Here is a 24,511-nt window from a genome sequence, read left to right on the forward strand (position 1 = left end):
TTTGGGAAATTGTATGGAATAAAATATAATATTTTTGGGAAAAATATATATATTTTGGAAATTAAAACATTTTAGACAAAGTAATTAAAATATATTTTCAAGTGAGACTTAAAAATATATTTTCGGAATTATAAATACACTTGTATTAAAACCCCCATCCTTGGGAAGGAATATACTTATTAAATAATTAAGAAGTGTAAATATGAAATAGTTGTCTAACTATTTCCCAAAAACGTTAAACCTTAAGCCAAGGCACGGCCGTCCGTCTAATAGAAGTTAGTACGTGTAGGTTGTCACGCAGCAGGTTGATCGGGATTGACTATTTCGAGACGCATTTCTGTGAGTTCATGTCCCCCCTTTTCTCTTAACTGTTTTCAGTTTTTATACTTCGGGGGTGGAATACATGTTGCAGTAATTACGGATACTTTTATACATGGTATGGTTAGCTTAAGGAGGGTTACTACTTAGATCATGTGAGTGGGTAGGCGGGAACTTGAGGCCATTAATCCTCATAGTAGGACCAAGGGTCAGTAGCGGTAGATCTATCTGGGTGTAGCGAGCCCAACTCCAGGCCCACTGTACGGACCTTGGGGTGACTTTGAGCCCGACGCAAAAATCTGCTAGGTTTGAGTCTTCCTACAGCACTTCACACATATCATTGGCTTTGCAACTCAATGGTGATCTCTTTTTCCTTATTTGCTACATACCAGGGATTTTCATACATACAAACATATTACAAAGGTTTTTACATACTTCTACATGAACTCGCTCAACTTTTGTTGATTTCTCAAATTACATGTATTTCAGGGAATTAGGGATCTGGCGAGGTATGCTATGTCTTCATGCTGCGTAGAAGAAGTGATGTCATCCAAGTTTAGGGGTTGTGACTTTTGCCTGGATGAGTCACAAGTCTTAAACTGTGTTTCTTTCATGTTTTATGGTTGTGTCTTATGAACAATGTTTTTATCATGTTGTGTTGTAATCCCGTTGCATGTGTCAACTCTTAAAACAATGTTGTCGTATTTTTTTTATTTTAAAACTTAAATCAATGGATGATCATCATGGTTTTACTTTCATATAACTTTGTTGTGATTAAGCTATGGTATGAAGAAGTCACACCAAATAAACCCACGCTTCCGCAAAGCCAGGGTGTGACATCGAGATGTGTGAATGCCCTGAGGCTTGCAGGGTGAAGTATGCCACTGGTACTCTCGAAGGCATTGCGCTGACTTGGTGGAATGCGCAAGTTCAGATGCTGGGGCTGGCGGCTGCTAATGCCACCCCATGGAACGACTTCAAAGAATTGATCAAGCGGGAATACTGCACTCGTGATGACATCCACAAGTTAGAAGTGGAGTTCTTTAACCTGAAGATGACAGGGTCAGAGATAGAGGCGTATACGAAAAGGTCAAACGAGCTAGCCATCTTGTGTCCAACTATGGTGGATCCTCCAATCAAGCGCATTGAGTTGTACCTCAAAGGCTTAGTACCAGAAATTCAAAGCCATGTGACCTCTGCTAACCTTGCTACCATCCAGGATGTTACTCGTCTTGCTCATCGTCTCACAGACCAGGCAGTGGAACAGAACAAGCTGCCTAAACGTATCAGTGCTGCTACCGCTACTACCAATTCTGCTATCCCCGGTTACAACAAGCGAAAATGGGATGGAGATTCCAGCAAGGGTTCGACTACAGTTCAGTCTCAGGCACAGCAACGAAAGACTGATGACTACCAGAGTCCTGGTCAGCAATCTTCTGGTAGTCAGGGACAGGGTGGATATCGGGGAAATCACCCAAAGTGCAACAGATGCAACAGACACCACAGTGGACAGTGCAACAAGGGTCGTTGTCAGAGGTGTCTCAAGATGGGTCATGAGGCTAAGGATTGCAGGAGCTCACGGCCTGCAAATCAGAATCGCCAGCAGCAACAGTAAGCGCCGCAGAATCAGCAACGACAACAGGGCAACAAAGGATGTTTTCAGTGTGGCGCTGAAGGTCACTTCAAGAGACATTGCCTCCAGTTAAACCAGAATCAGAATCAGAACAACAACCAAGGTAACGGGAACAATAATGGAAACAACAATGGGGGAAACAATGACAACAACGGTGCTAGGGGTCGTGTGTTCGTGCTTGGTCAGGGTGAAGCAAGGAATGATCCTAGTATGGTGATGGGTAAGTTTCTTCTCGATGACTTTTATGTTACTGTTTTATTTGATTCGGGTGCCGATACCAGTTATGTGTCTCTAAAAGTTAGTCAAATGCTTAAGCGTACCCCAACACTTTTGAACACCAAGCATGTCGTAGAGTTAGCTAATGGTAAAAGTCTAGAGGCCACACACATAGTTCACGGTTGTAATCTTATCCTCGCTGGTCAGACTTTCTCGATCGACCTCATACCTATAGCTCTTGGTAGTTTCGACATCGTCATTGGGATGGATTGGTTATCCCAACTGCTAGCAGAGATCCTATGCAAGGAAAAGGTTGTTCGTATTCCCCGTTCTAGTAAAGAACCTCTCGAAGTTTAGGGCGACAAGAGTGGTGCCGTGGTGGGCATCATCTCTTTTCTTAAGGCCCAGAAGTGTTTGCGCAAGGGCCACACCGCTATTTTAGCACTTGTTACTGACGCATCAACGAAATAGAAGAGAATAGAGGATATTCCAGTAGTACGCGACTTTCCTCAAGTATTTCCTGAAGATTTACCTGGTCTACCGCCTCATCGCCAGGTCGAATTCCAAATCGAGCTAGCTCCCAGAGCAGCGCCCATAGCTCGAGCACCTTATCGCTTAGCTCCAACCGAACTGGAAGAACTGTCCAAACAATTGCAAGAACTGTTGGATAAAGGTTTTATTCGTCCTATCTCTTCGCCATGGGGAGCCCAGTGTTGTTTGTGAAGAAGAAAGACGGTACCTTTAGGATGTGCATAGATTACCGCGAACTCAACAAGGTGACCGTGAAGAATTGCTATCCTCTTCCATGCATCGATGACTTATTCGACCAGTTACAAGGGTCGAGCTACTACTCAAAGATTGATCTGAGGTCAGGCTACCATCAACGGAGAGTCCGGGACGAGGACGTCTCCAAAACAGCATTCAGAACTCGCTACGGCCACTACGAGTTTCTGGTCATGCCATTCGGCCTGACAAACGCGGCTGCAGTTTTCATGGATCATATGAACAGAGTGTGCAAGCCTTACTTGGCTAAGTTTGTTATTGTATTCATTGACGACATCCTGATCTATTCTAAGAGTCAGGAGGAACACGAGCAGCATTTACGACTTAATTTGGAACTCCTTCGAACAGAACAGCTGTACGCCAAGTTTTCAAAATGCGACTTCTGGCTTCGTGAAGTCCACTTTCTAGGCCACGTGGTAAACAAGGATGGGATTCATGTTGATCCATCCAAGGTAGACTCGATCAAGAACTGGCCTGCACCTCACACACCAACGGAAATACACCAATTCTTGGGTTTGGCGGGTTACTATAGGAGGTTCATCAAAGACTTCTCGAAGATTGCGCAGCCGCTTACTCTACCGACACAGAAGGGCATCACTTATCGTTGGGGTGATACACAGGAATCAGCATTTCAGCACTTAAAGGATAGACTTTGCAGTGCACTTATTCTTTCATTGCCAGAGGGCACGGACGACTTCGTGGTTTATTGTGACGCATCAATTCAGGGTCTTGGTTGTGTATTGATGCAACGGGATAAAGTCATTGCTTACGCCTCGCGCCAACTTAAGATTCACGAAAGGAATTATACTACACACGATTTGGAGCTGGGAGCTGTTATTTTCGCGCTCAAGATATGGAGACATTACTTGTACGGTACCAAGTGCACCATCTACACCGATCACAGGAGTCTCGAGCATATCTTCAAACAGAAGGAATTAAACATGCGTCAACGTCGATGGATCGAGCTATTAAACGACTACGAATGCGCAATTAAGTACCATCCGGGTAAAGCCAATGTGGTGGCTGACGCCCTCAGTCGAAAGGATACTACACCTAGGCGTGTACGAGCATTGCAACTCACTATTCAGTCTAGTCTTCCGGCACAGATACGAGATGCTCAGGTAGAAGCATTGAAACCAGAAAACGACAAGGCTGAAGCCTTACGCGGCTCAAGGCAACGGTTAGAACAAAAGGAAGACGGCGCCTACTATGTAACAGGACGCATTTGGGTCCCACATTATGGAAACTTACGCGAGCTGGTGATGGATGAAGCACATAAGTCTCGCTACTCAGTACATCCAGGTTTTGATAAGATGTACCATGATCTCAGAACTATGTATTGGTGGCCTAGCATGAAAGCCCACATAGCAACTTACGTCAGTAAATGTTTGACTTGTGCGAGAGTCAAGACCGAATACCAGAAACCATCGGGCCTACTCCAGCAACCCAAGATACCACAATGGAAATGGGAGGAAATTTCCATGGATTTTGTTACTGGCCTGCCTAGATCGCAACGTGGGAATGATACTATTTGGGTGATCGTGGATCGACTCACAAAGTTTGCACACTTCCTGGCCATCAAGGAAACAGACAAGTTCTCTACCTTAGCAGATATTTACCTAAAGGAAGTGGTTTCGAGGCACGGGGTGCCAACCTCCATTATTTCCGATCGTGATGCACGTTTCACTTCAGAACTTTGGTAAGCAATACACAAATCTTTTGGCTCTCGATTAGACATGAGCACAGCTTATCACCCTCAGACGGATGGGCAGTCTGAGCGCACTATTCAAATGCTAGAAGACATGCTCCGTGGATGTGTAATTGACTTCGGCAACAGCTGGGAAAAGCATCTCCCTTTGGTGGAGTTTTCGTATAATAACAGTTACCACACCAGCATTCAAGCCGCTCCATTTAAGGCATTGTACGGGCGTAAATGTCGATCACCTCTTTGTTGGGCAGAGGTGGGTGATAGTCAGATCACGGGTCCAGAACTTGTAGTAGACGCAACGGAAAGAATTGCGCAGATACGACAACGAATGGTGGCAGCTCGTGACCGACTGAAAAGCTACGCTGATAAGCGTAGGAAACCAATCGAGTTCCAGGTTGGGGATCGAGTGCTACTCAAAGTCTCACCGTGTAAAGGTGTAGTTCGTTTTGGCAAACGAGGTAAACTTAACCCACACTACGTTGGACCGTTCGAAATCATTGAGAAAATAGGCAAAGTGGCCTACAAACTGGACCTACCAGCAGAACTTGGTGGAGTTCACAACGTTTTTCACGTGTCAAATCTGAAGAAGTGTCTGTCAGATGAGACCCTCATAGTTCCTTTGAAGGAGCTCACCATCGACGAGCAGTTGCGATTCTTCGAGGAACCAGTTGAAATCACGGACCGGGATGTTAAGGTCCTCAAGCACACCAGAATACCTCTTGTTCGAGTTCATTGGAACTCCCGTCGTGGCCCAGAGGTCACCTGGGAACGAGAAGATCAAATGAAACTCAGGTATCCCCAGGTGTTCGAGAACAATGCAACTACTACTGAGGCTGAAGCTACTACAGAATTTCGGGACGAAATTCCAAATCAACGGGGGGATGATGTGACACCCCAGGAAAACCAGTAAACTGCACAACTAACTAGCTTCCTCAGTAACCGCATGCTAAATTTCGGGACGAAATTTCTTTCAAGTTGGGGATAATGTGACAACTCGAGTTTCCAAGATTCCATATTCGCATTAATTACACGATAACTGTTTAGTCGTTGCTTGTTTGCCTTGTAATTATATACACTGGATTATATGTTGAGATGGTTGTTTGATATGTTATCTGTTTATGTCATCAAGGTGTTTATCATGTATTCTGTTTGAAAAACTTAATTACTTAAACCTTGAACATGTCCGACGAAACATAAGTGTTTCGCCATAACTCATACCGACGAAACAGAGTTTGTTTCGTCACAAGCATTCCGACTAAACAGGGTGTTTCGCCGGCCCAACGTTTCATCGAAGCCCATTAAGGGCCCAGTACATTACGTGACTATTTATTGTGTGATACGGTTTCATTCATCACACTTTTAGCAATCAGAAATCCTAGAGTCCCCTTTTCTGTGTGACGACAGCTTTGTGTCTACCAAGCCCTCTTTAGCGATCAAACCATCATTCCTTCTATCTCGGTTAGTGTAAAACTCTATGATTTGATGTAAATAATTATGTGATGATTTTGTGTGTAAGATTAGGGTTTTCATAAACATTATTGAGTCTAGAATCGTTGTGCCGATAATCCAATGATTGTATGTGATATGGATCTTATGAAAGTTTGATAACTCTGTCGTTTATGATTAATTGGTTACATTCACTGCTCATGATTCTGTCTATATTGTATTGTGTTAAATAAATCTTATCATGGAAATGCATACGGGTTGAAATCCAGATTGTATAAGGTTGTTTGGTGAATTAGGATACATGCTAGATATTATGTGCCATGATGATTTGGTATGATAAATGGTATCAATGATTTCTGAATGATTGTAAGTTTGCTGTGTGATTGTGGGTGATCATTGAGTAACGGCTGTTCAAGATGATTAGGGTTTTCTGTGTGTAACTGTTGGCATGACGTAACTGACATAATTGGCGATGATGATGACGAAACGGAAGTGTTTTGCCGGAGGACAGTCATGATGAAACAAGGGTGTTTCGCTGAGAACATGCACGACGAAAGGGATGGGTTTCGTCGAAGGGGTTCACGACGAAACGAGTATGTTTCGTCGAGTGGGTAAACTGCACAGTAACTAAGTTTATTTCTGTTAAGAGTTAACTAGGTTAGCTAACTATTGTTAAATGTTAAGCATGACTTGCATGAGATTGAATATGTGCTTTGTGTTATTTGGTGATCACTGATTCAATGCCCATTGTGATTGTATTTATACGTGAACTTCGTGAATGTAAACTGATTATGTACACGTGCGTACTTTAGGCCTTGACTGATTATTTGTGAGCACATACTTTAGCATACCGAGCAAACCAAGGTGAGTTCACACCCTTTCCAAGGCATGGGATTCCCGGTGGGTTGGGAATGGGATCGTATGACTACCCGTACTTTCATCACTACTAGACTACTTAACACCGTCCTCGGTTTGGGAAGGACGCCAGTGCTAGAACCTACATAAAACCTACGTACTATTGTCCTCAGTTTGGGAAGGACACCAGTGTTAGAACCTACGTAAAACCTACATACTATTGTCCTCGGTTTGGGAAGGACAGCAGCGCTAAACCTACGTACTCGCTACGTACTGTCCTCGGTTAGGGAAGGGCACTTACGTAAAACCTACGTAAACTCATACTTACCATTGTCCTCGGATTGGGAAGGACACCTATGGATACATCTAGTCTAGTACATACGACATGGGACGCCCCCACTTATTATTGTAAAGGTTTGGAAACAAAGATACTTGGTAACGCATTATTATGAAATGAACTTACAATTTCTGAAACGAACTCATTAACTGAACAAACAACTGTGAACTCGCTCAACTTTGTTGTTGACTCTCTGTTACATGCCTTGTAGGACGTTAAGTACTCATCGAGCTTGCACTGGGAGGCGTAGTCGTTGTGGGACATGGACAGTGGAGGCCATGTTAAAACATTATAACATTTTCGAACTTAATACTTATGTTTGGGTTTTCACATTTATGCTTCCGCTAAACACTTAACTATGTTGGTTTTGAACACCTTTCGTATTGTTGAATGGAATTTTATTTATTACTTACAATGTTCAATATGATTGGTGGCTTGATCCTGGTCATGTCACGCCTCCAAGCGGTGATACTCCGCGCGTGGATTTTGGGGGTGTGACAAGAAGTGTTTGAACAATGGAACCATTAGGGCGAAAGACACCCCATTTGCACGAAAGGCATCCCATTCGCACGAAGGGATATGTTCAGTCGCTCAAAAGGTCACTCATTCTAAAATCATCTCATTCGCACGAATGAACCAATTGCCTAAAAAAATTTTGGTGGTTGAAATTTTTTCGAAATTTTACCGACAAATACAGATTGTTCGGGGACACCGTCGGGAGCTTCAGAGAACAGATATGATGATGCGATCACAGAATGTTGAAGTTAGAGGGGTAGTCATGATACCTATGCAAAATGTTTATCATCTGGGTTATCTGACTATTAATGGGCCAAATCAAAAAATCCGCAATGATGAAAAACACACTTTTGTGGACCACAGTGACAAATTTTCCGCATAGTTGAGTTTTTTCAGATATAAGAGAGGACTGAATTTCCTATTTTGAGGGGGAAATTCAGTGATGAGATTAGAAAAGTCAGGATTTGCAAAAATGAGGGGGAATAAAAATTTCATAGAATATATTGAAATTCCGGCATTTTTGAAATTCGTGACATGCAACAGCATTCAGGTGGTTCCGACTTCAAATTGTCCGGGGATGCATAAGATTTGGATTCGTTAGTTTGTGATCATAGGAAGTTTAGATTCTTTAGATTGTGACTAGATTGATGTCTTAGGGTTTGAGTCCCGGGTCTTCATCAAGCCGGTCAGCAGGATTAGCGTCAGGAGATGCGTTAATATTGTCGATACTTAAAAGATGTCACAGTTGTGTGGTAGTCTAAAGTGTCAGAATGGTTAATCTTCGAGCAGAGGAATTGTTTTTCGGACTAACCGCCGGGGAATGACGATGTTTGTTGATTAAGTTGCTGCCGGAACTAACGGAGAAGACTATACATCTGCTATCGTGACTGAAGAGGAAGAATGTGAATCTGATCATGGAAGAATGTTTCTGAGATCTGAATGTGTTACCAGATGATTTGTTATCCGATGAAGATTTGCTGATTATGGAGATTACAGTTTACACTGATCAATCATTCAGGAGTGTGCTTAAAGATGATTACGGAAAACGGGATTTCAGATTTTCGTGGGTATTCATAGACTTGAAGTTTACCAGTGTGGTGATTCGAAGTTTCTATCAATTGCTGGTTGGGTTTTTGAATATTTAGAGATGGAGCTGAAGTGGTAAATAAAAAACCGAACGTGAATGTGGTTAAAGCCGAAACAGAGATGCTGAATCAATTAGTTTCAAGTTGGTGATTATTCGTGAAAATTATGGTGTAGCAAATCAAAGGAGGTCTGGAACTGTGCATACAAAGACCTGAAGATTCGTTTCAAAGATCAAGCTTCGACAATGGCGTACAAGGGGGAAATTGTTAGTGCATATTCCGTGTGTCCGTCACTCTGTGCGAATAGGATAGATAGAGCGTGTGTTGAATATTGTATAGATGATAGTGGAAAGTTCGGTTTTGTATTGTAAAATGTCCCTTCGCACGAAGGAGCCCTTCGCGTGAAGGGATACATGCCACTCGCACGAATGGACATTAGTTCATTCGCTCAAAGCCATTCGTCCCAGTCTCATTCGCACAGAGGCGATCGCCTATATATAGTAGTTGTGAGTGAGAGCTGAGTGGAGGTTTTGGTTCCTAGAGATTTCGCCAGCCTGTAAAAGATGTAAACTCTTTCGGTATGAATGAAGCATTCAACTTATGGCTAACTATTCTGCTTCTACTCCGTTCTTAGTAATAATATTCTACCGAATTAGTTCTATCTGAGCCAAACTTCCATCTAAACCCGCCGGATCCTGGACTCTCAGTGTTGTAAGTTTTTAAGCAAGTGACAGGTGTAAAGAGTTGGGTTTAAAAACCAACTTATCTTCTCTCTCTTAACATTTTCAAATTCTCATTTCTCTCTATTATCTTCTTTCTCTCTCTATAGTGTTTACGACGGTCATTGTCATCGGGTGCGTTGTCATTGTTGACGTGGATACTTTATTTTAGCTTTATAAGTCGTTACCAACGTGGCACTGTGTTTTGACGGTCTTTCTACCGTTAGCGGTGGCTTTATGGTCATCACCACCACCTCCAGTGGCTTTGACGTGGCTACATTATTTTGGACATGATGATTTGTTGGTGTTATGTGCATGTGAGGGTTGTACCCACTACCCACCTTTGGGTTTAAAAATCTGCCACATGTAGCTTTATCGTTACCACCACCAGTGCAGTTGTTGGTGGCTTTGCATGTGGCTTTTTGGTCACCACCGCCGGTGGTTGTGGCTACATTATTCTGAGCAGTAGAAGCGTCTCGAGGTGTTTGGCCTTCATTTCTCCTTTAGGAAGCTTGAACTTGTGGAGATGGAGGAGGCAATGAACCAGTCGCAGCAGAGGTTGAAGAAGGCATCAAAGAAGAGCTCAAATTTGATTGAGAGGCCATTGAAAATAGTTTTGTAAAAAGTTTTGAGAACAAAAAACCGATTAATGATTTTAACAAAGTTTTGAATAAAAATAGCACCACTGGCCCCACGGTGGGCGCCAAATTGTTTTGGTAAAAAATTAGCGAAGCAATTAAGTGATCAAATTTAATTTGTGAGGTAGTGTGCTATAGAGATTTGCTAAAATATATTAAGTTGATTAATAAAGAAAACAGTTTCAGATTATAGTTTCAAGATATCAAACAGTTATCAAGTATCAAGTAATGAAAAATAAAAGTAAAGATTGATGCGGGATGTACGAGGAAAGCCCTTGATCTATCTAAATCACCAGCACAAAACCTCGGGAGCTGACAACTGCCAGCTGCCTTTGTTCTTCTTATTGATTGAAATATCAGGATATAGCTTCAGGATAATACACAGATCAGCTCTAAGTGTTACAATAATTGAGAGATGTGAGTGAATGATTGTGAATATAGCAAGTAATCAGTGTGTGTACGAGATTACATGTGTTTCTATAATGATCTGGCATCCCCTTATATAGTTTTTAAATTCTAACTGAATATCCTACAAGTCCGGGATACAGAGAATATCCCCTTGTGACCGTTGTAGACCTCTTCATCCGCTATCAACGTTCACCTTTCAACCACTTTGAGCGAGTCTTCGGGTAGACCTAGTCCTTGTTAACGTTGGTCCCTTACAACTGAAGTATACAAACAAACCATTAGTAACGAGAAAGATACTTCTGAAGGATGTTACCAATGTCCTGGTCCGGTATCCTGGTCGCAGATTAGAAACATAAAGTCAGGATATATTATCAGGATATATGTTCAAAATTCCACCCATAACAGTAACCATGTCCATAGGAAACATGTTTATTGGTTACCAAGTTCATAGTTCCGGTTTCTACTAGATGATCGTGTATTACAAAACATGGATAAACTGAGAATGTAACAATTTTAACAAATAACTAGCACGAATACTAAGACGAACTAAAGTGAGTCAAAATCAGAGGTAGGAAATCAACTACCTAGGCATAGGATCCTACTAGTAAACTCGCTCACTCTCAGTATTGGATATTTTGTTTTATCCTTTTTTTTCTAAAGGGCACGTCTAATAAATGTTTGATAAGACACACTGGATCTCCACCTAGTCTTACTAATGCTACCCAACTATCCCAAACCAGGCATTTAAAAGTCACGGTCTTAATGACTTCTTAGTCAAACACACCTCATTCTTTCTTGGGTATATTTAAGGCGGCTTCCTAATTGGTGTTTGGCACCCCCTTCCACCTAAATTTGAATTCAAGTTCAAGTATTGTATTAAGCTTCAAGCTTTTTGTTCATCTTCATTCTTTAGAACAAGCCACTTACCTTTTTTGAGTTTTATGATTTCATAATGTTAGGTGAGAATGATAATTCTTGAATTTCAATTATTAATCATATTGTCATTGGATATAAACATGTCTAAAAACATGTAGTAATACATCAAAGAAACAAGTCTAAAGATCTTCGAACATATCAAAGGTCACCACAATCATAATCAACATGATTATACGGATTGGGAAAGAGAACAACTAGTAACATAATGCACATAATCTTCTTTAGAAGTGATGGAGCACCCGATAGCATACCAATGATGTAAGACTGCAATGATAATCGTACCACCCTCATCCTTCGTTGTTTCACAAATTGATTAAACGCTTCCTCAAGATTGCGTACCATTATCATACTCCCACTTTCAACACTATTCAAATCTAGTTGAGCTATTGTTCTAGCCAAAACAACTGCATCTTCTATCCCTGCTGCACCACCTTGCGCTAAAAACGGGCCCATGATATGCATAGCGTCACCAGAAACCATCACCGTTCCTTTACAAAATGAGCTAGTTAACAAGTCCCATGGTGCACGATATCTCAAATGTGTAATAGATAATGACTTCATGTCTGCGTTCACAACCATTTGTTGAATCTCTTGGGGATGATTGCTTAGAAGCTCTAGGGTCAATTGTCGTATTACCTCAGGATCTTCCCAAACTTTTCCATCTGTTCATCAAATTTTAAAAAGGAATAAGTTGTGTAACTAATAAAGCAATATCTACACAAACATGATGATAAACAACCTTTAGGGATGTAGGGAAACAAACAAAACCAGTAAACCAAGTTATCATCAATTGGAACTCTTCCCACACTAATGTTGTCTTTGTTGATCTTAGCAAATTCATAGTCATGTGAATGGCCACTTGGGTAGTATGTTAAACCTCTAATCGCGCATAAAGGAAATATCTTTGTACGCTTGAGGCCAAGGAATTCCGCAACTATTGACTTGCCACCATCACAACCAATTAATGCCTACAAGCAACAATAAGTATCATTATTCTATTGGAATCATGCACTGTACTATTGTACTCAATCAAGTTGATACCTTAGCTATGATGGAGCTTCCATCAATGAACCGAAGAACTGGTTTGCTAGAATGAGAGTCAAGTTTTATTGATTCAAGTTGGCAGCCAAATTTTACAGTACCAGGAGGAAGCTCAGCATAAAGAGTGTCTATAAGATCCTTTCTTCTTAACCAACGTGTTTCACCATCCATTGGGTTCCTCAACGAAGAAAAATAAAAGAATCAGTCTCTAACATGTTAATATGCTTCCTTCTTATAAAATAACTGCCACTAATTTTCTTTTGGTATTTATATTTTTAAATCTACTTTTTATTCATGTTTATAAATCCAATTGTTTCTTATTCATGATCTATATAAAATGACTAGATTTTATGAATACGTAAAAATTGATAAATTAAATTTTAGAATTTCATCACTTTTATATATGTTTAAGGAACTTTTTTCTACATTCCCATTGGATATATCTGTCTCAAGAAAATTAAAAGCATTTAATTGCTAGATGTTATAAAAAATGGAGTAAGGTGCTTGTATCTTAGGTTATAAGTAAAATAGCAGAGATGACAAGTAGCCATTTTCATTCAAAGAGGATAAATGAACTAAATACGGGAGTTAAATAAAGAAAAGGATGTCCTTACATTATGTAATTATATTTAAGTGAAAGCTTAAAGATAGAAATACAAAGCAAATTTGTACTTATTTCACATAATAAATATAATAAATATAAGTAAGTAATTTAGATTTATTTGGTGTAAAGTAAAGTAGGAATAACAAATTCTCGTTCAAAGAAAGACTTATAACTAAATAGTCAACATTAAACAGGTAACACGATCTCTAATATACCCTCTCAATTGAAATAAAACTAGTAACAACCCTTAGGTCGATAAATCAGCCAGTTGACCTAAACTGGGCACATAGCGAATGTTGAAACTCAGTGACGGTTCTAGGCCACTTTTGTGGGTTCCCAGGAACCCATTCGGTTTGGAAAAAAACAGTGAGAACCTTGTATGATTTGGAAAAAAAATAGTGAGAATTAATGAGAATCTATTTAAAGGAACCCAGTGAAAAAAAGTTCTTAGATCCGCCACTGCTGAAGCTCTGATTCATAACCAAGTATCATATGCAATGCAAGTCATTCTCAGTGTGTTATGTGTGTTGATGAAACACAAGATTAACTGCCACCACAAAGTAAGTGGACTAGTGATGGGAACATGCAACTCATGAAAATACATATGTAATCCATCTCGACTGGAATGTGAGCAAGAGCACTATATTCCGCGTTGGTAATCGATCGTGAAAATGTATGTTGTTTCTTAAACTCCAAATAATTATAGTTGGGTCCAAGGATGACACAAAATCTTATGGTAAATTGCCGATCAGGCAACTGGCCCAGTCAGCATTGCATTAGAATGAATAATGACATTAAAGGATCTACGAATCCCCTACCCATGGTGACGGCGAGGAAGGTGATGAAATCAAGGGAATGACCGAAGGAGATGATATGGTGGTAGTAGTAAATGGCTCAGAATCAGAGACTGAGGAAGGAATATAAGAAATTGTCTGGTGGAAGATAACATGTTAAGACGTATACGTCCGAAGAGTGTGAGGATGATATCATTGGGCTCTATGACTCTGAGCAAAACTGAGAAAGATACATGGAAAATCTTGAGAATATCCTCTTAGGCAGGACCGGCCTAAGCATTTTAGGGGCCCAAAGCAAAGCACTAATTCGGGGCCCTTCCTCAAAATTTTGGGTTCTTAATTTCCATTTCTATTTGACGTGATGGGATTTCTATAGCTCCTAACCAATTTATAAGCTAGGTGTTTTTTTTTCGGAAACAAAGTTGGTATCTACAACCTAACCAAAAGGTCTATATCCTAAAGATATCAACCAGTATAGTAAAGATGTTCACTCTCTCAAATGGTTGATGTTAGGAGTAGATTTATAACATGTTCAAATGGTTGATAGTTCTACTCCAATGGTGGATCTAGATGTGAAGTTAGGAGTAGATTTATAAGATGTGTGAGATCATTAACTTTTAATATTACTATCATAGTAATGAAAATATATATAATCTATATGCTATATATAACCTTCTTTCTACAAAAATGGAGGCCCAAAAATTTAGAGGCCTTAAGCGACCACCTAGTTACACATAAAGGAAGGACCGCCCTTGCTCTTACGATGGGCAGCGTGGTCACCACATCCTCAGGCGTAAGCTGACGTTGTGGCTACTTCTGAAACACCACGTCACCTACGCGTACTTCACGTTGATGGAGGGTTGGTAGAAAGCTATGCACGGGGTGAAAAGATTTAGGGTAAATTACACGTTTCGTCCTTTATGTTTGTATCGGATTGCAATGGATAACCTTTAACTTCAATAATTACAGTCACAATCCTTTATTTGCGAAACTCGTTACACTGTACGTCCTTTGGCACATCTTAATTCATTGCACTACCAATTTAGAACTCCGAAACTTAGCTCTAAAAACACTACTAGAAAATTGGGCAATTGTCACTAAAATCTGCTATCGAAAAAAATGGTAGCAAATTTAGCAAGTCGCTTCCCCCAAAATTGAAATTAAGCGTACTTGTTATGATATGGTGGCTAAATGGTTGGAAATTTTGTCACCGTTTAACTTTGGTGATAAATCCGTAGAAAAAATACTAAACAAAATTAAAAATATCGAAAATACGTTAGAAATAAAAGGGCCTTTTTTAATTGCCACCGTGTTAGCGGTGGCAAGATGAAAACTTAAATTAAGCGGGTTAATTTTTTAAGGCCCGCTCTTAATTTCACATCGCTGCAATATAGTTAGGGTTTTGATCTAACGAGGAGGTAACCCCTCAAAGTTAATTGCCTCCTCCGCTCAACCAACATCCTTGAGATTTTCTACCAAGACGAAGAACTCAGTTTCATTGTCCGAATTCGAATACACGGTTTGTCAGCGAAGATGGGCGGATAGCTGTTTGGCTCATTCAATCTATAGCAACAGCCCCCTTACCAAACCGAATCCAAATTAAAGCTGGAAAGTAGTTGGTTTCATTCCAATCGTTGCTCCAGGTCTTGAAACCGGAATTGTAATTGACCTTTGCCCAAAATCGCTAGTCCCGGGTCATGAAACCAAACCCCAAATTGTTAAAAAATCACATGTTCCATGTATTGATTCAAAATATTGAAATTGCAGGTTGCTTGTATGTTGTTCATAATATAAATTACAGGTCTCCAAGAGAGTATCGGCTGAAATTAATGGGTACGAATGATAATAATGAGACCGATGAAAGTGATGCCTTTGAGTCAAAACTGAGACTTGGCTTCAACAATGGTATGCAGAGTTACGTCCAAGGAGTGAACAGAACATTTCTTTCAGAATTCTCGGGTATCAGTGGCGTACACTTCGATTTAATGATGATACGTGCCAAAGCACAGCTAAAGTCATGACCGCTTATAATGAATCAGATCCTGGATCTATATTCCTAATGCAGCCGGCACATTGTTTGGCTGTTCCATGTAATTTCCTTAAACATTGTCATGTATAATTAATTTTTTTTTTTATAACGAACTACTCACATACGTGATGTGGGTCCCTGGCGCATTGGCTTTTGTGATCAAAATGCATCGGAGTGCATCACGCCTTTTTTACTTACATTATTTTAAGTTTGCGTTTAATGTTATGCATCTACTGCAGATCTTAAAAGTATGATCTGGATGATTCTAATGTTGCTCGTTCGAGCTTTTTTTCGAGACGAGCTCGTGTAGCTCGCGAGTAGTTCGGCTCGTTTGCACCCCTTAGCTGCAAGCAAAAAAGATGTACGTGCTTTTATTTTACATTACGAAATTTAAATTTGGAAAATAAGTTGATAATTGTAAAATAGGTGGGCGGGCCGGGTAAACAAATACTTTTTGACTTTTTTATTGATGCATGATTAATTAGCCTCTTTGATTGTATGGTATGACGTGAAAACAAAAAATCAAAAGAAAGAGAGAGGTAGAGGCTAACATTAAGCCTCCCCAAACAGCGGGAGAAGCTGCTAGTCAACATTTTTCAAAGGTAATTTTGACCAACATAAGTTAAAATGATTGTACTGGTATTTTTTCTTAACTTGGCTGTTTTTTATTATTTTGTGTAGAAATTTGGTTCAAAATTTAATTACGAGGCGATGGCTTGTCTCTTTGATGAGGTAACCAATATGTTCTTATCTTGGTTTCTTAATTTGTTACAATTTAAGAAATATTTAGAAATAGGGGCATAAACGAGTAGAGCCCGAGCTTGGCCCATACAACATAAGAGAACTTGAACTCTACTCAATTTGAGCTCTATTTCTAAAAGGTGCACATGAGTAGTTTTTCATGCTTGCTTGCTTGTTTATTATTTACTTTTCTTTTAATTATTTATTTATATAATCTAAAACTACCTTTATATATATTTATAATTATACTTTTTATACATCATGTTACCTACTTTCTGTTCTGAATGTGACTGTGTGGCTCTCAATATTGTTAGTTATATTTTGTTTAGCAAGACTGCTTTACTAGCATCCTTTAACTTTGATTACATTCCCTAAAAGGAAATGAAGTTACGTTAACAAATTTCACTACATTGTTATTTTAATGGTGATTGATTTAAAACAGTGCATTTTGTTTTTCTTTTGAATTGCTTGCCGTGTGACCTTTTTCTTGGGGCTGCTCGGGTTGGCAGTATCTTGTTGTGGTCTATTGCTTTTTAATGGAATGAATTCCTCTTTTTCCTTCCAAAAAATTATTTGTAGTTTTATGGTTCCGGTTTGATTTTTTACATTTTTTTCTATGATGTTGGTACTTCACGGACATGGTGCGTATGATTTTTACATTCTTGTCGACAGGTGTAAATAAGGGATCTTTTTGGAGCTTAGAGCATTGTCATTAACAAGCCTCGTTTCCGGTAATCTAATCGTCAGTTCTAGTGGTGGAAAATGGGCTGGTTAAGTGGATCGGGTAACGGGTCAAAAGGAGTAATTTTTTGTTTTCTTTGCAACCAACTTGACCCATTATTACTTTTCGTTAATTCTGATTTCTTGATTTTATTCATTGGTTGTTTTGTAGATTGAAAAGTTTAACTTAGTTATCAAGGAGCTCGTTAAGGAAAAAAATGAAGAAAAAGAAAGGTTCAATGGAATTATTGCGGGGTTGTTGGCTGAAAAAGAAAAAAGATAAGGTGGATAAAGATGTTATGGTTGATATGATGTCACAAATTGAAGCTATGTTAATAGCTGCAGTTCGAAGATATGCTATAAACACTTGGTTTTGAATGTTTAGATGTTTATCTTATTATGATAATTTTTTTTATTTTATGTTTTAGTTGGTGTTTATTATATGCTTTTGAAAACAATATTTTTATATAATTTTTGGATTTTATTAGACTTTTTTTATATTATTTTGTAGTTTTATTGATATGTAATTTTGATGAAATTAGCAGGGAGAAAAAAATCTGAATTAAAAACCAATATTCCAAACCAAACCAATATTACAGTAATCAATAAATGGTAGCAAATAAACGGTAGCAAATGGTTGCAAATTGTGTAAAAAATGGTGGCAATATCGGTAGCTAAATGGTATCAAAACTCGCAAATTGTGTAAAAAATGGTGGCTAGATGGAGGCAATATCGGTGGCTAAATGGTATTAAAACGTGCAAAAATGGATGGCTAAATGGCGGCAATATCAGTGGCTAAATGGTATGAAAACACGTCATAATTCGGTGGCAAACAAGGCGGAGCGTAGCAAACATGAAGCGGTGGCAAATAATTTTGACCAATTTTGTGGTGGTAAAAATAAGGTAGCAAAATATAAAAATGGTGGCTATTTGGTGGCATTAGGGCAATTGACACGGTGTTTTTGTCACTGTATTTTCGATGGCAAACTGGTGACAAAAAAGAAATTGCTACCATTTTGTAACAAAAATTTACATGACAAAAACCATGTTTTCTAGTAGTGAAAGTAGTTAAAATTTTACGAAACTCGTTACATTGTACGTCCTGTAGCTCTAAAAAGTAGTTAAAAAAATTTTTTAACTGTTTTTTTTTAATATTTTTAGTTTTTGATTTATTTATTAAAAAATGCTTCTACAAGTATTTATAACGAAAAGCGTCGAAAAAAATTTTAAAAAAATGATTTTTAACATGTTAAGTTAAATTTTTAAAAGTGTTTCCTAGTTCCCCACTTATTAGTGTTATATATATATATATATATATATATATATATATATATATATATATAGGGAAAGGTTCTATGCAGAACACAGAGTATTATGAGAACACGCAGAACACAATGAATCACCTAATTTTTCAATCCAAAAAACCTAAAAATTAAATGAAAATGTTGCAAATGTGAGATTTATTGTTTCTTACACTAGAATTCAAAACAAAATATGGAATTTTTCACTTTTTGTATAACTTACACATATGTAGGTTATGTGTAGGTTAAATTACCAGCGTGTATGTAAGCTACGTGTAGGTAAAAAATATGGTTTTTTATGTAGTTATAACACATATGAATGTAAGAAACGTAAAAATTTAAAAAAACATGAAACTTAAACCCCAAAATTTAGTGTTTTAGAGTTGTTCTTTTTGTTCTCGCAATAGTTAGTGTTCTGTAATCATCCACATCATATATATATATATATATATATATATATATCAACTTACAATGATATTTCTTTTTGCTTCCCTCGAGATATGTCTAGTTCCCTATACCTGTAAAAAAATATCATTTAGTAAATTTTCACATTCATCTCCTGTAGTTTACTCAATTTACTTTTTACACCCTAAACTTTAATAAAGTTATCAAACAACCCCTAAAGTTCAATAAACTTTGCTTTCGAGCCGCAACGACAAGTAATTTTGTGAGATAAAGTTTATATGTTTGACTGTTGATTTTCTGGAAAGTCAACAATGTATGAATAATGTGGTTAGCCTTCTTAACATGATTGTGAGATAAAGGAGATTATGTGATACATGAATTGCTTGAATTATGAACAATGTGGTAATGGACCTATATCTTACGTATGTTAGTAGTTGACCAATGCACATCAATGTGACTTAGAAGTTGGAATGATTGATGATATGAATAAGCATACGTGCTAATAATGATGTGAATGTGAAGATATGAAATAACAGGGGATCATGTCAAGATGTATGAAAGCATGGAAAACTAAGGGGTCAAGAAAAGGCAAGAAAGCAAGCACGAACATGGAAGTTCGAGATAAGTGATTGCTAAGCTTAATTTATGTTTATGTTTATGAATTGAAATGCGCAAGAAGATTGGGAGTCACTAAAGTATGGATCATTTGCGGCAGTGTCAAGGTAAGGAATGTGGCAATGGGTCGTATGTAGTTAATTATGCTTGAACCCACATGATGAGTGCAAACAGGTCATGATTAAGAAAGTAGCGTAGTAATATGTAGAACATGGATGTTGGGGGTAAGGAAATTAGTGTTGAAATGGTTTAGGGGCTTGGAATAGTTCTAAGTTATGTTTTGAGAACCATGGGACACCTTAACGGGGATCGCAAATGGCGAAGGTACAAAATCCGATGATCGGGCCAGTAAAAGCCATTGTTGACAACCAAACATGGCGTTAGCGACGCCTTAATCTGGCCGACGCCCAGAATCACTGCCGATGGGCTCCTTGGCCATCGACGACGACAAGGGACCCCGTTTTTCCCTAGTTTCTTCGACCCCGAACCCTATAGACCCGTTAAGCTTCTGAAATGCACCTTAAGCCTACCTAAGGGTTTTGTGAGTAGTGGTTAAGGGTGGAACTCGTTTGTGAGCATGTATGGGGTTGAAATGTGTATGTAGGTATGGGTTTTAATTCTCTGTAAGTAGATAGGACTTGTATGCGTGCAAGTATGTATGGAAATTAAATGTGTACGTGGCTAGAACTTGTATATATCAATGTGTTTGGATGTAAAATACACGTGGGTGGATGAAACTTGTGTATATGTATGTATATGGATGTAAATTTGTATACATAGAAACGTATGTATACACGTATTGGGATGTATATGTGTGGATAAATGGAATTTGAAATATATGTATACATTGGTTTTATATATACGAGTGCAATCTAACGGTGATAATCTTGATGTTACTGAGAATGGAATGAAGGTGCGGGAAACTTAATGTTGGGCTCTGGAAGGTTCGACACTAGAATCCAATGATTGAATCTGAGAAAAAAACTGGATGGATCAGTATACGTAGGAAGAATATGTGTGGTCGTTTACTTATATAAGTTTAATTTATGGATGATGTCACCACTTACTAATGATATGGATGTGTATGGTGACTACAAGTTACATGGGTCGTCCTCATGGAGTGCAGGGCGGTTGAAAATCGAGTCAAAACGCAGATTGTATGAGAGTGAGGTCACGTAGTTTTATAAACACATGACAGATTTAATATAATAAGCAAGAATGAAGGATGTATTCCTCTTGAATGAATTCTTTAAATGGTTTTCAAGCATGTTACAACGTCTATAAAGTAAGAAATTTTATGGTTCACTTTTTTGTTGTAGATCTTCTGGTTAAAAGAGTTTAGAACATTGCATACTCTCTATTAAAAATTCAAAACTCAGTGGTTCCTATAAACCTATAGTTCATTATGTAAATCCACCCATGTTACTTGATATGTTAGGGTATATATTTTAATTAATTTTTTCAAAACTTTATTATTAATGTTGTGCTATCTACAAATAATTTTGAAAAAAGCTACGTTTTTATACGTATATAACTTTTAAGAACAACGTTATATAAATTTTTTAATATGTCTTTGTTACATGCTTATTTTTATTTATGTTTCAATATAAATTTTGTTCAAAATCAAAATCATGTTGTGAAGAGTAATGCACAAGTTATCAAAGTATAAACACATGCCATTAGAGGAATCCTAATATTTTTTTTTTCTATAAAGTAACCATGTTTACTCTTTTCATCATTTGAATAATATAACATGTTAGAATTAAGACTATACCATTGCTACGTATTTATTTTTATTTACGTTTCCATATAAGTTTGTTTAAAATCGAACAGGTCAAAAATATATGATTTTTTTCTTGACCTTTCGGTATAAACTTCGTTAAAAACAAAGTTAGATTTGCAATAGAGCTTCTGTACCTATATAGAGTGTTGGTATCGTAACAAACCTAACCAACACCGTTCGAACAACATATATTGCTACCTGTACCGATATTCATTTTATTTTGTTTTGATCAATGTAAAACACTAGTCGACTGTTATACTAGGTGACAGTATCACACCGGTAGTGTAACAAACCAAAGCGATACCGACTAAAAAACTTTGTGAACATTAGCAAAAAGAGGGAAAGATACAAGTACCTCCGAAGACGGACAGCAGTGTGGCGGAGGTTTTCACTTACGCCGAGTTGATCAAGAGCTCGCCACCCATTTGGCTGGATTCCTATTGCTGCTCCAGTGACGTTCCTCAGACTTTCAGATCTCTCCATTACTACGCTTTTTATTCCCTTCCTATGAAGAGCAAGGGCCGTCGCTAATCCACAAATCCCCGCCCCGATAATCACTACTTCATCATCATCCATTGCTCTACTTATTTTAGAGAGAGGGACTCAATCCGTGGGTGGGAGTGGATGTATGTCTATGAATGTATTTATATAGGAAGGTGCTACATTAAAAACGGATGGGTACAGAACAAGGTCCATAAATTATTTTCTTGGATACGTAAAATCATCCGGGGTCACAATTTATGATTCTTATAATTTTTTTAAAGAAATATTTGTTGAGTATAGGTTGTCACGTGTCACACGTAATTTTAATGATTTTAATTTATATATACTTCATATATTTTTTGGGAATCAGGTGTAGTTGTAGACGGGTGTTATTGGTTCAGACTGCGGTTTATTCGATATCTGAATATTTTTTGGGTCAAAACCAAAAACCTAACAGAACAAAATTCAAGTAGTTCAAAATCGAACCGAAAACTGAATTCGAATATAGTTAGGTTTTAGTTTTTTCAACCAGATAAACCTAATAAATTTCTTTTGTTTTTCTGAAATTTTACAAAACCTTTTTTTACCATTGTTTGTTATTGGATTGGTTGGGCTAAATAAGATTAGGCTTAATAACAAATTTTAAATTAGTATTGTTTGTTATTAGGTTGGGCGAAGCGGAATCCTAGTCCGGCCTGAGTGGGGTCATCCGGAACACCGCCCCGGGTGTCTCAAGCCGAGAAGTTTTTCCCGTGCATACATCCCGAGCGGGGTGAACCATTTTTACTGAGGGAAGATAAATATTTGTTATGAAAGATAGTTTTATCGGTTTGATAGAATTTTTTTTTTTTTTTGGAACAACAAACACACTTTATATATATATATATATATATATATATATATATATATATATATATATATATATATATATATATATATATATATATATATATATATATATATATATATATATATATATATATATAAAGAGCCAGCAAGAAGCTGAAAACCATACAACGCAAACGAAACGAGAAAAACAAAAACGGATTTCAACATATCTAGAATGTCAAAGTTCCTCCATTTCTCCCATGTTGGCGGCTTCATCTTTGATAGAGTTTTTGTGTGTGCTTATAGAGAACATTTAATGTGTTATTAACTCAAATCATTAAATCAACGCCGGAGAATTTAGACTTATTGCCAATAATGTTGAAATTATAGCAAGGAGGGATTTAATACAACTTAGTGATACTATGTATTAAGTTAATGCCACATGCATAAATTAAATGCTTTTTGCACAAGGAAAAACTTCTCGGCCTGAGAAACCCATGGGAGTGTTCCCTAATACCCCGTTTGGGGCCGATATGCTCAGGACTTCCACTTTGTCCAGCCTAACAGAGCTTAAAATGAGGTGATAGACTGTGATTGGCAGTTGACTAGAGAAGACGAAGGGAGTTTAAAGATGAACTCCCACCAACCTTAGGTTTATTCCAGGTTTTTTTTTTTTTTTTTTTTTTTTTTTTTTTTTTTTTTTTTGCCTTTTCATGCTTTTGTTTTAATATATACTAGGGTATTTCTCCGCGTGTTGCGGCAATACGTGACCGCGAGCATTCGATGGGTATTAGTTCGATTCGTTACGGTACCGATACGATACATGCACTCGATATAAAATTCAACGGGGCTTTACATTGTTTGAAAATAATAAAACAACATCGGTACTGACAACAATGTTTGAACGTTATCAATCAGTTTAGATCGTCATGATACTGTTACCGATATTCATTTATCGCCGCAGACAGAATTATATATATAAATGATATATTATTGAAATCGAAAATCATCTTTATAATGATATACCTTTATCTTATATTATATAATATAAAAAAAGGACATAAAAGAAATATATGAATTATATATATTATAAAAGGAAACTAATAATATTAAAATATTATTATATAATAAAATGTATTAGATTACTATTAAAAAAGTACTTTACTATTTATGAGCACTTTAAAATAATATATATATATATATAGTGGGATAAACCTCGCGCTTCGCGGCGGGCTTTCATTCATTATCGGTCTGGTTCATTACAGTACCAGTACGATACCTGGACTCGAGAAAGCAATCGGCACGTGTTTTGCATCGGTTGATAACCATAAAAACGAATATCGATACCGGTGTTGTTCGATCGGTATATGTTGGGTTTGAGACGATAAAAAAGACCAACTATATTTGACGCATTCAAATAGACGTTTATCAAATCGTAAGTCAACGTTGTTTTTAAACAATATATTGTTGAATATTTAGTAAAAAAAAAACATTTTGAATTTCCAAATTAAAAGCTGTTTCACTTTTAAAATTAATATATGTGGTTATATATGAATTGAAAAATTAATA

At 37.7% G+C, this 24,511-nt stretch overlaps 1 protein-coding gene across 1 annotated transcript; it reads right to left on the reverse strand.

Moving 5' to 3' along the window:
- Positions 1-11,634: 11,634 nt before the first annotated feature.
- On the reverse strand, positions 11,635-22,271 carry LOC110877064 (monooxygenase 1). The gene is made up of 5 exons (XM_022125223.2): positions 21,987-22,271; positions 19,299-19,346; positions 12,640-12,817; positions 12,338-12,566; positions 11,635-12,260 (listed from the first exon to the last, which is right to left on the reverse strand). The coding sequence occupies exons 1-5, from the start codon at positions 22,205-22,207 to the stop codon at positions 11,737-11,739; spliced, it is 1,200 nt and encodes a 399-aa protein (XP_021980915.1). The 5' UTR covers positions 22,208-22,271; the 3' UTR covers positions 11,635-11,736.
- Positions 22,272-24,511: the final 2,240 nt, after the last annotated feature.

This window comes from Helianthus annuus, chromosome 9 (assembly GCF_002127325.2).
Source record: "Helianthus annuus cultivar XRQ/B chromosome 9, HanXRQr2.0-SUNRISE, whole genome shotgun sequence".
Classification (NCBI taxonomy): domain Eukaryota; kingdom Viridiplantae; phylum Streptophyta; class Magnoliopsida; order Asterales; family Asteraceae; genus Helianthus; species Helianthus annuus.